The sequence below is a fragment of the Condylura cristata genome, unplaced genomic scaffold (genome assembly GCF_000260355.1).
Source record: "Condylura cristata isolate star-nosed mole 26May11 unplaced genomic scaffold, ConCri1.0 scaffold00032, whole genome shotgun sequence".
Lineage (NCBI taxonomy): Eukaryota > Metazoa > Chordata > Mammalia > Eulipotyphla > Talpidae > Condylura > Condylura cristata.
The window spans coordinates 19,432,511-19,449,755 of record NW_004567133.1 but is presented as its reverse complement, the minus strand read 5'-3'; the positions used below and the strand labels follow the sequence as shown (position 1 = coordinate 19,449,755).

General features: G+C 62.6%; 1 protein-coding gene across 1 annotated transcript in view; it reads right to left on the bottom strand.

Moving 5' to 3' along the window:
• CREBBP (CREB binding protein) overlaps window positions 1-17,245 on the bottom strand; it is a 75,259-nt gene that overhangs the window by 43,954 nt on the left and 14,060 nt on the right. The window contains 1 exon segment of the mRNA XM_012731673.1: window positions 5,632-5,808. Coding sequence (XP_012587127.1) covers window positions 5,632-5,808 — 177 coding nt within the window.

Here is a 17,245-nt window from a genome sequence, read left to right as displayed (position 1 = left end):
GCCGCCGCGGGGCCGCGCGGCGCTCGCCTGCCGCTGCGCCTTCACTTCCCCAGACGCTCACACGCTTTTACGGCTGCTAGTGCTCCCGAAGTGTTGAGGCGCCAGACCGCACCCCGCTGGTCGGCGTGCCGCGAGCCTGTCCCAAGGACAAACCAGACGCGCGCGGACCAGCTTGCTCGGCCAGAACAGGGGCCTCTGCCGGGGTGCCGAGGCCGCGCCTCAGCGGGCTCCCTTGCGGATGGGGAGCAGCAGCGTCTGAGACCCTGAACACGGTGGGAACGTCCCCCTCCATCTAGCTCTGCCCAAGCACTGGCCAGGCTTTCCAGGGGCCGTCCTCGGGCCCGGCCGTGCCCGCCAATGCCCTTCCCAGGGCCTGGAAACTGACTCCTCCCCAATCGCCGCTCAGCAGCAGAGACGACCCGCAGCAGACAGCAGGGGAGGATTGCTCTGCATAGCTGCTGCTTCTGATCTCCCCAAAAGGACCCTAAACAGCTGGCACGCAGAGCTTTGAGTCGTAAAGTAAAGAAAACGCTCATAAACACACAAGGCTACCAACCTGGAAAGAGAGATAATCACCTTCGAGGTGGTAAAGATCAACGGTGAGAAACAGAACACAGCGACTGAGATAACAGTCAGGTTTTTGTTTACTGATTTTCAAAGAGTGAGATTGATTCAACCAGACAGGACTCTCCAGTGAGCAGGCTGGAGCAGGAAGGCCCCCGCGCGGCCTCCGGACAGAGGACCTGTCCTCGGAGAACCAAGGCACCGGCCAGCGATGGGTCAGGCCACCGCCCTTGCCGGAGGTCCCTCCGAAATGGGGGCCGGCCTGCCAGGGGACAGGGCCTGCTGACCTGCTCCAGCACAAGCAGCCGAAAGGCGGGAGGGGCGGAGCAGCTGGCTGCAGGCTGCGCCAAGGGAGGGTGCTCACGGGGGAGGCCCAGCGCACCTGGTGGCCGCTCCCCAAAGGGCACCTAATTTACTGAGACATACATGCACACAGAGAGGACTCCCCAGGCAGAGTGGGGAGCAGAGAGAGCAGATGGACGAAGCGCTCTGCTCAGGGGGCAGCGGGAGGCAGGAGCGGGCGCCCTACCCTCTCGGTGCGGCCCCCACCCGCAGCGCCCCGTGAGGGCCCAGTGGCTGCCGCTTTCTGCGGGGACCCCTCTGCCTGCGCCTCTCAGGGCCGCCCGAAGGACCGGCGCGCTGCTCACGCGGGCACTGCTTGGACACAGAGAACCTTCCTCCGGTCCCTGCTTCTCGCGAAGGGAAGGAGCTGAGGGACGGTCTCTGCAGACACTTACGCGTCCACCCGGAAGGTTCCACTCCAGAACGCCCGGCACTGACCAGGCTCTAGGACAGACACTGTGGTGGCCGAGGCCCACCTGGAGAGAGCCCACTGGCGCGGAGTCCTCGAGCCCGACAGCAAAGCGCCCCACTGTTTGCAGGGAGGCGCCGGGCACGAGGGAGGAGCAGGAGGGCAGGCGGGATCATGACGGCCTTGCACGCGGGGCCCAGTCGCTCTTCAGAGTCCCACAAACGCGCTCAGAGATCGCCCGGCTCGGCGGGGGCGGCGGGGCTGCAGGCGCAAAGGCGCCCGACCGGCCCCTGGCCCGATGGAGGCCGGCCCCAGCAGCAGCCCGGGTCAGGCCTCACCCTCAGGGCAGCCTGCGGAGGGCTGGGAGACGCCCGCTCCTACCCGGCCACACAGCGGCAGCGGGACAGAGACCCTGCGAGGCGGCAAAGGGCCAGAAGGGCCGTGCCTGCCGCGCAGGCCTGCTGGGGGGCGCGGCCGGCCCGCCCGCCCCATGCTGCCCCAGGGAGACAGTGGCCTGCTGGGAGAAGGGAGGGAAGAAAGAGGAAGCCCCAAAGGGGCCAGCATGCTCCGGGAAGGTCACGGAGGAGCGCAGCCGCCACGGGCTTGGCGGCCTGCACCCGCAGCTGCCTGGGAACCCCCAGGGCTCTGCTCTTCAAAGTGGGGGGTTGTTTAGAACGCCCCAACACCGCCCTCAACAGCAACGCTGGCAGGTGCACTAAGGACACACCTGTATTCCAACCCCAGACACAGCCAAGTGTCTGTAATGCAGTTCTTGGTTTTTATTGGAAAAAAAGACACACCAGGGACCGTCACCCCAGAAGTGGCCCTACATGAGGGAGCCCCAGGCCGCCACTGGAGACTGAGGCGGCAGTCCCTCGGGTCAGATACACCCCGTGTGCGTCCCGCTGCCAGAGGACGCTCTTTGAGCAGCACTGGCGCAGCGCCCCCACTCGGCGGGCGTGGCAGTCTGACCCAGGCCCCGGCGAGGACAGCGTCCCCGGGGCCAGGGCCGCCTCCTGGGGGGGCCGCGACCCTGCCGTCCACTCCCTGAGGCCCCTGGGCCTCCGCCGCGCCGCAGCTGCCTCTAACTGGCCGGAAGTCCTGTCCACCCCAGAAGCGGGCGCGCGCCACGTCCGCTGGCGAACACGTGCCACAGCACTCGGCGTGGCTCACCAGGCCTGAAATCCGCCGCTCCGAAAGCACCCCAGTTTCCGGCGGGGGAAGGTGTACCTTAGAGCCATCCCGTGGAACACGGTGTAATTTCAAACTCAGAAGCCCGCACAGGGCTAACAAGTCCGGCAGGAAGGCAGCCAGCTGAGGGCGCAGGCGGCCGTGTCTGCCGGCTTTAGTCCGACGCGAACGGCCATGTGCGGCCACTGAGGTCTCCCGGAGAGGCCCCTCACTGCTCCCGGGCAGGCGCGGCGCCCCAGAGGCCCCTCCAGTCGCAGCACCTCCTCCTGGTGACGGCTCCCCGGCCCCGACACTGCCCCCCACCTGCCCTCAGCCCAATGACCCTGCAGCCCCGGTGCCCAGATGGCGCCATTGGGACCTCATCGGGAGCGGCCTCATCAGTACCACCCCATCACCCTCCCCGAGCCCGCCCTGGCTCCCCGGCACCACACAGAGCCAGTGGCTGCTTCCGATGGGCCAGCCATCCCCCAGCACCCTGGCCTTCCCCGAGGGTGGTCCTGCCTGGCCCCCACCCCTGCTCACCTTGCCCTACCTGGCTCAAGAGTCACCTTTCCTGCTGGACTTCTGCCCGTCCCCACACAAGCCAACGCTCTCCCATCGTGGGGAGCCAGGCTTCTGCTTGGCCTCCAGACGCCACCCCCTTCTCGGGGGAGGCCCCATCTGCTGGACTGGCACCTGCCGCTCTGCCCGGCAACGGACCTGGGACAGCCTGCATCTTGTGACTATCTGGCCTCCGTCACCACTGGTCCCAGCATCAGGAAAGGGGTGAGCTCACATCACACACACCTGTACTCAGGTGTACCTGGGCCCAGAGAAGGCGGCTGACAAAATTCAAGTGTGGTCACACACCTTTCTCAATACCACCAAGAAATACTGGAACCCTCCAGAAAGTAAGAAGAGAAAAGAGGCCCTCACTCACACCAGGAAGCTTAAGTCACTCCGTAAGAGCTCACGGGGCACCGGTGCCAGAGGCCCGAGCCCCATGCCGGCGCACCAGCCCCACCGGCTTCACAAGCATGCGGGGGACTGGCCACAAAGGCCAGCGCCTCCTTTCCGGCAGCCCTGGGCCCATGGCTCTCGCCGCTGCAAAGGGGACGGGGTGTCCTCCAGGAGGCAGCGGTGTCCGCTCCCCACACCCCCGCCCAGCATCCCGAGCTCTCTGGGCAGGGCGCAGGTGTCGGGCACAGCACAGAGCCGGCTCTCAGCAAGCCCCTGCGGGTCTCATGCCCTGCCCGCACGTGCCCGGGGACGGCGGCACTCGGGAGGGGGCAGCTGCCGAGAGCGGCCGATGAGGCGGGGGAAGCGGTTGTGCTTATGGCGGAGGTGGCAGAGCAGGGTGGAGGGGCCGCGAGCGCCTGTGCCGGAGCCGGCAGGTGCCCAGCCCCTACCGAGTGAGGCGGCCCCGCACAGGACAGGCTGCGCCGGGCCCCGGTGCCGGGGAGAAGGCGGACAGCAGCCAGGGTCTGCACCTGGCACGGGGAGAGGGCCGGGAGCCACTTTCCGGGGTCTGAGCCTACCCCAGAGGCATGCCACTCCCGGGGAGCCCCGCGCGAGGGTGGGAAAGGGGGGGAGAGGGTCTAGATGCAAAGAGCAGAGGGAGGGCCGCGAGGCCCGGGTCTCCCCGACTGCGTGCTCGGACTCTGCGGGCCGACGTACTCGGGCGACAGCGGCCGCCACTGGCCCTACGCACTGTCCTGGGGGCACTGGCCAGGAAAGGCAGGCGGGACCAGGAGGCTTTGCTTGTCCTGCTGGACCTGGCAGGAACAGGCCGCCCCAGCAACAAAAGCTCACAGACAGAAAAGAGGCCCAGCCGTAGAGGGAGCCTGAGGGCAGTTCCCAGTAGCTCGCCTTGTCCCAGACAGAGGGGAAGGCCCTCGGCAGACCAGAGGGCTCACTCCGCCCCCGCTGGTCCTGCCTAGCCCTCTTCCAGCAGCCTGGATGCTGTCAAATGCCCCGCACGAGGCAACAGCTCCATTCTGCCCACAGTGCCAAGCTCAGGCCAGATGTCAGCTGACCCGGAAGAAGCCGGCGACACACAGGAACCCTGCGCAGCTCGGCAGCGTCTACTTCCAGCGAAAAGACTCGCCCAGCCAGCTTTTCCTGGTCGCAACGCCAGGCTTTGTCCTGAGCCCACCCAGTCGCCGCTGACGCCTGCACAGGGCGGGCCCTGGCAACACGGCTGGGCCGCGGGGTGCTCCTGGCCTCCCTGGCCAGGCTCTCACCTGCATGCACCTCCAAGTCTGACCACGCGCACCCCTTCACCTATGTCTGGAATGAAAAGATTGCCTTTTTAAAAATAATATGTTTATTTTACATCGTTTTGTGCCTTTTCCCATCTCAGGTGTCATCCCCGTGGGCTTCCCATCACCAAATCCCCCGTGTGCCGTCACCGTAGTCCCGTGTACTCCCCCTCCCCCATTTTTGAGCACCTTCCCCACCCCACCCCGTAAGATGTCTCTGGCCTATAGCTGTTCGTTATTATTATTACTTTCTCCCCTTTATGCTCCTGCTATGAGTGAAACCACTTCCTGGCTTATTTCACTTGCATGATCCCTCCCAGCTCCATCCATGTTGCTGCAAAAGGCATGTGCTGATCTTTTTTATCGCTGTGTAATATTCCATTGCGTATATGGACCCCATTGAAAAGATTGCATTTTAAGGCCCAAAGGAGACACCTTCCTACTGGTACCTCGGCTAGTTAGGTTGAGAGGCCCCCAGGACAGACCCTGTCGGTGGTGGGAACAAAGACCAGGGACCATCATGACAGAGGCACGATGTGGCCCGTGGAGGACATGGGTCTCTGGTTTGCACAGCCTGTGAGCGGGGCGCCGTGGCAGCTTTCCCGAGGGCAGGAGTGTGAGAAACACCCCTGCTGGCTCCCTGCACCCTCTGGGCTGGGGAGAGGTGGGAAGGGGCTCATGGAGCCCTGGGAGACAGGGGCCCTGGGCACATGCGGCCACTCCCCAGCCCCTAGGCCAGCTCCCGCCAGGCTCAGGAGGCAAGGGCTGCCCCTGCCCCAGGGCACACTGTGGGGTGCAGGTCATCACTGTGGGCTCAACAAAAGTAAGGGGGGTAGGGGGTTGGGGCGGGGAAGAGGACACAGCCCTGAGGCCAGAGCGACTCACCATGTTTGGCACGTTGGTGACTGGAGCATTCTTGATGTCTGTAGGGAAGGGAGGCAAACTATTGACCATGTTCTGTTTGCTGGGTAACTGGGGGTTCACGCCAGGGGCTCCCATTTGCTGCCCTCCAGTTTGACTAAAGGGTTGTCCAAATGGGCTTGTATTGCCAGCCATTCCCATCTGAAACAGAAAGAGGCAACATCAGTTGTCAGACGCGCCCACAGGTAACCGGCGGGCCGCGGGAGCGCTCGCTCTGACCCAGCCACGCAGGCGTCATTTCCCGTGAAAACTCCTTTCAGGGATAAAAGGTTTATTCCCGGGTCCCAGTGAGAACTGCGGGCGGAGCACGGCTCAACGTGAGGGGGCTGCTGGGACAGCCCCCCACGCCGGTGCCCCTGCCCGCCGCCCCGCCCCACACAGCAGCAGCCACACTCGTAAGACAGGCGCCACCCAGGCCCCGCGCGCCGCCTTTCTGCCAGCAGCTCCTCGCGGGCGGGCCGGGAGGCGATGAGACGCCAACGGAGCCGCAGCAGGGAGCCCTCGGCGCCTGCCGGGAGCCTCCCAGAGGGGGAGGCGCCTCCCGGCTCCCGGGCCCTGGTGCAGGCCGCGCCCCGGAGCCTCCTCGCCCTCCTCCCTTTGGAAAGTAAACATACGCTAGCTGCCATTTCTGCACTTACTTGCTCTCCTGGCGTAAAGGACACACTTAAATTCAACTGAAACGCAAATCCAACCGGAGTAACTAACAGCAGCAAGTCTCGCTCACGAGGCCCCACGGGAGCCGGCCCGCCGGGGGCAGCAGCTCGCGCGCACGGGGCCCTGCCGGTCCTGGGGCTGGGAGGCTCGCAGCGCCGGAGCAGAGCCTGCTGCGCAGCACAGGGCCTGGCCCTGACCCGGAGGCCTGCGGTGTGGGGGAGCAGTCGCATCCTCCGGGCCCTGAATTCCATCTTACTTAAGACTTATTTATCACATGAGAAGTGGGGTTCGGGCCAGAGGTGCAGGGGGTGAGAGGCCGCCCCAGAGACAGAGCGGGGAGCAGGACGGGGGAATCCACTGAAGACCCCTGAGGGGGCAGTGGGCACAGGCGGGGTCTGCCGCGCCTGGGGTCCCTCCCTGGCCGGGGATCGAACACCTGCTGCAGTGGCTGCCAATAGCCACAGTGCGGCACTGTAACCCCTTACGCCACCAAGGAGGGCCCCGATACCCACCAGCCAGGAGCCACTCTCAGCGCCGCCCTCACGCCCGCCGGGAGCAGCGCTGGGCCAGGGGCCTCCGCGTCACGCACCGGCACCCTCCCGTGTCAACGGGACAAGCCAAACACCTGGCCCAGAGCAGACGAGGCCGGGTGACAGCGGAGAGGTCCCTGTCCTTCTGCTCACACACGCCAAGGCAGGGACCCCTCTGCGCACAGAGGCAAGTAAATACCAGAGTCTGTGCACCCCAAACTCACTTGTTTAGAAAAGTCTGTTTCTAAATCTCTGCAAAAATTCTGACAATACCCAGCTGGGCAGTGCCTGCTAGTGAGCCTCCTGGCCACAGGCCTTTAACCGGCTGAAAGGTTTGGGCCTGTGGAGTCACCAGGTTCGCGCCACCTTGTCCCGACCCACCTCCGCATGAAGGAAGCCGCCCCAACACGGCAGTGGCCCTCTTGGGCAAGAGCCCAACCAGAGGTCACAGGTGGCAGGTGAACACCTGCCCACTCACAGACGACTACACATTTCAGAAACAGGACAAATTCCCACCCTCAGCCTACCTGGCTGTGGCACCAAGCACATCTCCCAGGGTGGGCATGACGTGGGCCTGGGTCCCCGCGTGAGGCCGGGCCCCACGGCCAGGGCTCCGGCAGGCTGCTGCTGTCCACGCCAACTGGGTGCCGACTCCCGCCCTGCCTGTCTCTAGCAGGGACTTCGAGCCAGAAGTCCACTTGGCAGCCAGAGCCTGCAGAAAGCTACTTGCTTCTAGGGAGTTCCTAGATCTCTAAATTTCTGCCCTACACATATTCTCCTCTGATCACACAGACACCGTGGGACCCAAGTCCAGGCTAACGCTCACGCCAGCCTACTTCTCCTAACTTCCCACAAGTTACTCAACGGCGATTCCTGCGCAGCTTTATTTCAGAGTCTATCAAGACCTGGTGTAAGGCCGCTGGAGGAACCGCCACAGAGCCTTTTTGATGCACTCTAGGGAGAGCAGCAGGAACAGGCGACCCTGGAGCCGCCGGTGAATCTACTGGGCTCACAGAGCTGGCCGCTGGGGCCTGACGTTCTGGGCCACCCCGGCAACCCTGCGCGCTGAAACGTCCTTGCACGCTGCTCTTCCAGAGCCCTCTAAGCATTCTCGCTCAAGCTCAAAAAACAAGTGGCCGAGGCCCTCCCTGGTGGCGCAGCGGGTTGAAGCACAGCACTGAGAATTTAAAGCCACTTCCGCATGAGTTCGATTCCCGCCTGCCCCGGAGGTGACCCCAGGGCGCGGCAGACCTCTCCTGACCCGCCCGCTGCTCCCCTCAGCAGTGTACTTCGTTGATCTGCCTGTTCTGTTCCCCGCTCTGTCTTTGGTGAAGCCTCTCGCTGCCCCTGAGCCTCTGGCCTGTACCCCAGCTCTGTATGCACAAATAAAATAAAATATTTAAAAAAAAAAAAAAAAAAAAAAAAACAAGTAGCCGAAATGAGAGGCCCATTCTCCCACAGTGAGCTCCAGACCGAGACCCCGCGGCCCGCGCTGCCTGCGGGGAGCCGGCACAGGCCTCCTGCTGAGCACAGACCCTCTGCTGTCTCCCGCCCGCCGGCAAGGCTGGGCCGGCCTCAGCAAGCCTGCAGGCGCGAGAGGCCAGACACACCTCTCTGCGGGGCTGGACACGAGCGAGCACGTCGGCCCCCTCAATCGCCACCGCCGGGCCCTGGCTGCCTGGCCGGCGGCGGGTGACAGCCAACGCAGCGAGGGAGACCGGCACTGCAGACACACCGATGCCAAGGTGCCACGTGATCGCCGGACAAGTCTCCCTGGCCCGTCCTGGCCACCACGCCGGGGCAGGACCCTTGTCTCCTGGAGCAGCATCTCCCCTGCGCCCAAGGCCCCACCGCATGGTCGGCTCCTGGTGAGTGCTGGGGACGAGACCCCAAGAGCTCACGGGCCCAGGCAGACTCTGAGGACCGAGGCCACTGAAGAACCGCTGGCCATCCCTGTGGGCACAGCCGGCTGGCGGACAGGCACCCATCGCCCGCTGAAAGGCCACGCGCCGGGCCTGGGGGCTCTACAGGACCAGGCTCGGGGCGTCTGGCGAAAGGCACAGCGGCCCCTCCGCGTAGCAGCCTGTGCTTGGAGCGTGGCCCTGCTGCCAACCGCACCTGGGGCCCACTGCTTGGCCCCCGGGAGCCATGACAGGACGACTACCAGCGACGCCGGGGAGACGGCGCTGGGCTCCCAAGAGAAGGACCCCAGCGCCGCCCGGGCCCCAAACTAGCCCAGCGAGCACCTGCATCTGCCTCGTCCAACCAGGCAGCAAACTGGGGGCCACAGACTGCGGGGGCGGGGTCCGCCCCAGGGGCCAGCGGCCCCTGCGACAGCAGCTGGCCCCGAGTCCCTCTTGTTCCTCTGGAGCGAGCCTTCACTGCTCCGTGACCGCAGGCTGCAGCCCCCCACCATCAGCCCAGCCCAGGCAGGAGGCAGGTCGGGGGCTGCACACCGCACTGTGTGGGGTGAGCCCTCGGAGAGAACCACCCCTCTCACGCTCTCGAAGGGGGTCTGAGAGGTCCCTGAAGTTTAGGAACGTCTGCCTAGGCGGGGGACCCTCCTCAGCCGCCACCCGGGTCTCCTCAGACCCTCGCACCTGCCGCGCCCAGGCCTGCCCCAGGCGCCAGCCACACGAGCACACCGCCACCCCCACGCGAGCTCTCGAGAGGCAGACTCGGCACCCGGGCGGGCTCCATGCCGCCACCTCCCGTGGCCAGGCATTCGGAAGCACTTCGAGGGGCCACAAAGGCCGAGTCTGATGTGGTTTCGAGGGGCCGCGCCAGCACGCCGCTTCACAGCGAGCTCTCCGGCGGGTTTCCTCACACCTCGACAGGTGTTTAAACCACAGCACGCAGCGGTGCCGCCCGAGGAAGTGGGCGGGGCTGGCAGGGGCGGGGCTGGCAGAGCCGGGTCAGCGCGGAGGGGCTGCACCACCCGCGGATCTGCGAGGCGGGGGCAGCGGGAAGGCGCGGGCGCGGGGCAGCCTGGCCGCAGAGCAGCAAGAACCAGGGGGGCCCGCGCCCTCCTGCCGAGCAGGACCGGCCCCTGCGGCAAGGGAGCAACAGCCCAGAGGTGGGCCCGTCGCCAGACCAGCGTCGCGGGCAGCCCAGCACCTGCTCTGGAGAAGTGAAGCCTGCTCTGCCGGACCACGCCACAAGGCGACCACTCGGAGGCCGTAAGCCGGGACGGGGTGTGAGCACCCCCATCTGCTGCCGGCGTGAGCCCGGTGTCTGACTGGCACCTCTCTCCGGCTCAGTGCCACTAAAGTGGAGAAGGCAGCAGCACCCCGCTTTGGGTTGTGGGAGGCTGACCAAAGTCACACGCAAGAAGTCCCCGGGCGAGCGACACAGCCACGCTCCAGGTCTGACCCAGCCTGTCGTGACCTGGCGTGCGGGAGCTGCGCCCGCCTGGCGTGACTCGGGTCAGTGACAGCAGTGGGCACTGCCCGAGACTATGGGGCTGCGCGGAGCCAGCTGGAACTGCTGGCACTGGCTGCGAGGTAGTTTCAGAGAAACGTGAAATCAACGTGACAAGTCTTACGTAATTACTACTTGCACGACACCCCTTTTTTTTTTAAAGATTTGTTGATGCATACAGAACTGGGGTACAGACCAGAGGTGCAGGGCAGTGAGAGGATTCCCCAGGGACAGAGTGGGGAGCAGAACAGGCAGATCGACAAAGTACACTGCTGAGGGGAGCAGCGGGCGGGTCAGGAGAGGTCTGCCGTGCCCTGTGGGTCACCTCCGGGGCAGGCGGGGGTCGAACTTGTGCTGAAGTGGCTCTAGCTTCTTGGTGCTGCACTTTAACCCGCTGCGCCCTGCACGATATACTTTCAACAGAAATTAATTTTAAAATCGTCCTAGCAAATCACAGACACCTTCAGTTTTCACCTGAGATTGCGTGCCAGCTTTAAAACAATACTCAGAATGTCCACCTCAAATTTAAAACGGACAATAATATATGATCAGAATCCACTGGTCTAATCCTCTCGGGTTTATATTTATATCAGAGCACAGAAATGGGGTAGGGGTGAGTCTCAGCGCTGTCAAGGCAGCCACTGCTGCCTGACTTCCATCCCTGACCATGGCGCGACCCCCAGGGCGCAGCAGACCCCTCCTGTCTCCCCGCTGCCCCCTCAGCAGTGAGTTTCAGTGGATCCTCCTGTTCACTGCCCACTCTGTCTCTGATGAATCATTTCAGCCCTAACACTGCTGGCCCATACCCCAATTCTTGTCTGCATAAATAAAAGTAAAAATATTTTCCTAAAAACCCAAAACCAGACGTGAACAAGAACGCCCCTCAGAATAAGAAACCGACGCAGGCCCCGGCACGAGCCCCGGCGGCAGCTGATGATGCGCCGACGGCCGCGGGTCTCTGCAGCCTCCCGGGCCGGCCGCGGGCTCCGGGGAGCTCGCACAAGCCCAGCTCAGCGCACGGCGAGCAGCCCCCGAGCGAGTCAGGAGCTGGGCCGTGAGGCACACCACCTGCACGGCCAGACGCACCTCTCCTGGCAGCCGGGGGGGCCAGGGAAGCCGCTTTCCCAGACAGGGCTGCGATCGGGTGTCTGCGCTCGCCCATGCTCCTGGAGCCCTGCCAGCACCTCCGCTTGGCAAATAAGCAGTAAGTAGAAATAGGCAACAGATACCAACGCCAAAGACACCGCCTGGCAGGGCAGAGTCAGCAGAAGCAGGCTGGAGACCCCGACAGGGAGAGGCCCCCCCGCCTGGTCTGCGCCCCGGATTCCTGCACACTCAGAGCTCGGCCCCCTAGGTGGCCCTGAGGTCGCACACTCCCCTCTCGGGCTCTCACCTGGATGACACGTGCACAGATGTGGCTGAGGAAGACGGGGAGCTGGCCCCCGCGTGGGCTCGGCCTCGCTGACAGTCGCACGCTGCCCAGGAGACTGCCAGCCACAGACCCGGCGCCTGCACGTGCGGGAGCCCACGCCCCGGGCAGAGCCGGAGCCCACGTGCGACAAGCAGGGCCACAGGAGCCAGCTCTGCCGCTAACCCGCCCCACGCCTGCGGCCCCCTGTCCCTCCCAAGTCTCGGGGCTCCGCTGCCAGGCAACAGGAGGTGTGTCTGTCACAACTTGGTGACCTTCAAAGTTCCCTCTGGCCTGCAAATCTTTCTGGTTTTAAACAACTGGCGCTTGAATGCCAGTAAGTCCACACTCCTGGAAAGCCCAGTTATTTGCAGAGACTGCCGGGGACCCCGAGTCCACCCAGTCAAGTGTCCCCAGGACCCAGAGCACAAGGTGGCGGCGTGGCCGAGAGGGCCATGCGATGGCCAGCAGCCTGCCCGGAGGAAGCGCTCTCCGCAGCGGAGCGTGGACAGAAGGCACAGCGGGGCCCAGGCGCGGCAGCCCCGGGAGGCCGTCGGGGCACACGGGCAGCTCCCCTAGCGCCTTCACGCCGCCTCATGCTGCGGGCAGAAAAGCGGCCTCTTTGGGGCTGAGCAGCCCTTTGAAGCAGGTCAAGTCAAGTCAATCGAGCCTGCAGCAGCCGTGGGAAAAGAGGGAAGAACAGGAGAGAAGAGGGGAGAAGCAACTTCATTCTAGACGAGTGGGTCCTGACAGAGATGCACTCTGCACTGCCGCTCGGCTGGGGCCCAGCGAGGCCGATGTTCAAGCTTTTAAGCTGCCATTCGACGCGCTGATTAAGTTCGCGCCAGGCCTGCCCGCACCCAGGCCGCCCCGCTCCCCGTTTCCGACCTCAGCGGAGGGCGCAGGGCGCGCGGGGTCCGGGGCGGCTTTCAGGTCTCCCTCCCGACTGCACGGCGCCTCTCGAATGCCGGCAAGAGCGGCTCTACGAGGGAGGGCCTTCCCACAGGCCCCGAGCAGGGCGGGTCCGCGTCCTCGCCGTGGCCGTGCAGAGGCAGGAGCCACAGGTGAAGCTTGCGGCTGGCACCTCCCAGCACTGCCTGCTCTCGCTCGTGTCCCAGCTCGCCCTTCACACGTGCGGCGGGAGATCGTGGCCGAGGGAGGCTTGTGGCCAAGGGCGCAGTTTCCACCACAGCCACACTAGCCAGGCCACGCGCCGCCTTTCAAAAGGCGTGAGGCTATCCTAAATCAGCCACAGCCTCATGCTGAGGTAGCACGCACTCCTGCGGACCGCTGCCCTGCTGGCCAGACCACGCTCTCCCCTGAAGCAGGTCCAGACCTGCCTTTCCTCCCGCCGCCCCTGCTTCCTCGCGGCCAGCGTCGCCCCGTGCGTCTTTGAGGGCACCGCGCGGAGACCGTCATGGCTGGGTGGTGTTCCGCCTGTGTCTGAGAGCCCTGGCTCTTTCACACGGCTGTGAGTTTGTTTACCGCGCCGGCATTCTTGCTGCGGGCTGCTTCTCTCGCCTCCCTGGGAAGCGGGCTCCAGGCCTCGGGGACTTCGCAGCCGCGCTCGTGCGCTGCCCCGGCCGCAGCCGCCTGTCACTGGCTGCCCCCGCCAGCCCAGGGTGCCACGGACGCCGTTGGGCATGTTGCTAGGCTTGCAGTTGGTCGCTCTGGAGTGTCAAGGCAGGTGATCTGACTCAGCATCGTGAGAACTTTCCAGATTGCTTTCAGATCGTCCTCGACTTGGTCTCGGCGTGCGGGCCGGGGTCTCGGTCCATTCAGGTGGCGTCCCGGCGGGTTAGCGCTGTCCTGTCGTCACCCGAAGCTCAGCTGTTCTGGGGCTTATCGTCCGCAAGCCCCGGGCTCCTGCAGCCCCTCAGCCTCTCTGGAGCCTGCGCCCACTCTGCCGGACCCCACATGTCCCCCGCCGGTCTCTGCACTGCATAGTTTGTGCCTCGGACCCGAAGAGGCAGGAGAAGCAGAGGAGCACAGCAGAGCAGGCGCAGCGGCGCACGCCGGGAGACACGCGGTGCAAGCACGCCCTCCGCAAAGCAGGCCTGGCACGCAAGAGCGAAGAAGCCCGGCTGCAGCCTGGCTAAAGCAACAAGTCGCTAACCTGTCATGGGCTCGTGAGGACGCGTCCCTCAAAAGCTGACAGGAGAGACCAGAAAATCCGTGCAGACAGAGGTGATCAGAACAAAATCAAGCAGCTTATTCAAACTGACACCCACACATCCGAGTGCACGGAGAACGGCCGACGAGCACACGCTGGGCCGCAGCCAAGTCTCCGTCAGTCTCACAAGACAGAAGCCACAGAGCCGTGGTCTCTAACCACAGCAGTTGGAAATCGAATCACAAGGTACCTGTAGAATTCCCAAATATTTGGAAATTAAGCAACATACTACTATAGACAAACGAGCCAAAGAAATTACAAGTAAAATACAAAAATATGTCGAACCAAACGACAAAAACAGAACATACTAGAATGTATGAGGTGGGTGCAGCACAGAGCAGCATTAGGGTGCCAGCTGCTGCTCAAACATTAACCCTGGGAGAGTCTGAAATCAACAAACTAAGCCTCTACCCCAAGAAGCCAGGGAGAGTCAAGAAAACCCAATGCAACTAGAAGAAAGGAACAAGGAAACGATGGTAAAGAAAATGGATGAGTCCCAGAGCGCTCTAAGTACCAGCAGGGTTGACAAGCCCCTCCCTAGACTGCAGGGAACGGGGCTCCCCGGAGTGGACGGCCCAGGGGCCTCGGGCTGTGACAGGCACTGCTGCGGGATTCGAGCAGACGAAACGCCAAGTTCTCTGGGAAACGCAGATCACCAAAGTCAAGGCTAAGACGGAGAATGTGGACAGCCTATACTATTAAGCGAAACGGCTCATAAGCTAAAACAGCCCTGGGGTCTCCTACCCAGGGCACACAGACCCAGGGGAAGGGGCGGGGGCAACCCCAGCCACTGCATGAAGCCGGGGCGCTCCTGACGCCAAGCCAGAAGGGGACTGCGGGGCAGTAGGAGAGCAGGCGGCCGCCGATGAGCGCTCACGCCGACATGCCCAGCGGCACCTTCACGAGTGAGATCCAGCAGCCCACAGAACCCGGGGGCGGCTGCCGGGGGCCAGGGCAAGCCGCCTGAAGACCCCCACGGCCGTCTCGGCAGGCGCGGGGAGGAACTGACGGAGTCCGGCAGACCTGACGGTGGCGCGGCTGGCCAGGAGGAGGCCCGGTGAAGGGCAGCGGGGAAGTCCACGGCCACGAACAGGCGAGTCCGCCACGGAGCAAGGTGCGCGGCGCAGGTTTCGCACGGCAACCGCCATTCTGGAAGCATCAGGCAGGCCAGTCAGCTCAGAAAAGGTCAGATCAGGAGGCAGACGCGCACCTGTCTTCACTCAAAGGCAGCAACAGAACCCGTGCGCGGGCCTCGGGAGCTGCAGGAGGTGACGCTAAGGCAGAGCTCCGCTCCGCTCCCCTCTGCTCCCGCCAGCAGCTGGCGAGGCAGGCGCGAGGCGAGGCTGGCAGGAAGCCGAGCCCGAGCCCAGCCGCAGAAGGCGGCCTGCAGCGTGCGCCTCCTTTAAATCAAGCCCGCTTTAGTCTATTACGGTTTCTTTACCCACACCGAACTGGGGCACAGGCCAGAGGCCGGGAGGGCGAGAGGCTTCACCAGAGACAGAGCGGGGGCAGGACAGGTGGATCAGCGCGGTGCACTGCCGGGGACCAGCCCCGAATGTCAGGTTGTAGAGAGGCTATCACGGGCGGTCTCAAGGTGGGAACGACGTCGGCGAGGCGATATTCTAAAAATTTGGAGAGCGGGAGCGAGGAAGACACGGGAATCAGAGTTGGATGCAAATCTTCCTGCTCTGCCTTCAGCAGAGGTTTATTTTTATACATTAGGAGTAAGTAGGATGGTATCAGCACAGGAACTGGGCTGAGAGATTATAATCATCTTTGTTTTTCCTAAGAACAGTTTGGGGTTGTTTTGACCCTTGCTTGAGATTACAACATTCTAAAATCAATCAAGGTAAAAAACAGGTATATAGTGCACAAAATCTATGATTAATATTACTATAGTGGAGATCAACTAAGATAGAAGTCCCTTACACCTTATCTACTATTTAATGGGTTTGTTTTTCTGCCTTAATCATCCTGGGAGACAGAAGAGGAAATTCCTTGCTAATCAAATCTCTGCATAGGAGACATAGGTGGGTTTCTTTATCTAGAGACTACATAGCAGAATCCTGAAAAAACTAGCCAGAACACTTTTTGTGGATTCCTTTAAGGTGTAGTAGGTGGAAAACTTGATTAGTTTAAAAAACAAGCAAACTGGATGAATTTCCACATCTAAAGGCCAAACAATAGGAAGTTTGAGTAATTCTTTAAAAGGCTGAATAGAAGGCTAGGTGAGATAATAGAATGATAAGATTTGGGTTTTCCTCCATCCATTTGGCAGTGAGAGAGACTTTGCAAAAACAGCCCTTTTGCATTTATTTATCAGTCAGTAGTCAAGTCACTTGACTTCAGGGGAATTTTTTCACCCTGGTGCAGTGCTTGCTTGTCAAGGCAGACAGGCCTTGTGCGGCTGAGGCAGTCCAATTGTAAGCTGAAAGTTGCTCAGAATATTTTGATATACGGTTATACAAAAAAGGGAGGTCATGACATGAGTTAGCGTGGAAAGTCTGATTTTTCAGAGCAATTCCCCTCCATCCGGACCATGTCTGACGACAGAGGTTGCATAGCTCGTGTCAGTGCACAGCTGAGGGGAGCGGCGGGCGGGTCAGGGAGGTCTGCCGCGCTCCGGGTCGCCTCGGGGCGGGGGTCCGACAGGCACTGAAGCTGCTGTGAGCGTGCAGTGCTGTGCTCTGACCCACTGCGCCACCAGGGGGCCCTTTAAATCGATCCTTTTCAATGTGGAAACCACTGGTGGGCGGTGGGACACACAAACACAGTCCAAGAGGTGGACCTGGCGCACGGCCCCACTGCTCGCCACCCACAAAAATCACAGCTTCCGTGTCCGCACAGCGGACTGGACTCCACACTGGACAGCTCTACGCTAGAAGCCGCCGCAGTGTCCGCCACAGAGGCCCAGGTGAACGACGCACAGCGCATGCGTGCGGTGCAAACTATCCTGCAATACAGAAGCACTGCTGACTCAGGCGCCAACGGGCCCATCCCAGCCCCATGAGCTCAGGCAGTCTTGCCAATAAAGCATCTACTGCATGGATCCGTCTATGTGACGTTTGAGAACAGGCAGGAGACAGCCCTGGTGACCGGAGGCAGAGACTGTCAGAGCGGGGGCAGCCACAGGCCGAGCGCACGTCCTCCCTGGGCTCAAGGAAATGCCCTGCCTGACAGGCTGGCAACTCGTCCGTCTCGGCAGCTCACCCTGTGCACTGTGCCTCCAAAACAGTAAAAGAAGAAAGTGCTTTAAAAATGACAGTCTGTCCAGTGGATTCGAATAGAAAACCCACATATAAACCCACGAGTTTATGGACACCTAATTTTTGACAAAGGAGCAAAGAAGATACAATGGAACAAAGAAAATTTGTTCAGCAAGTGGTGCTGGGA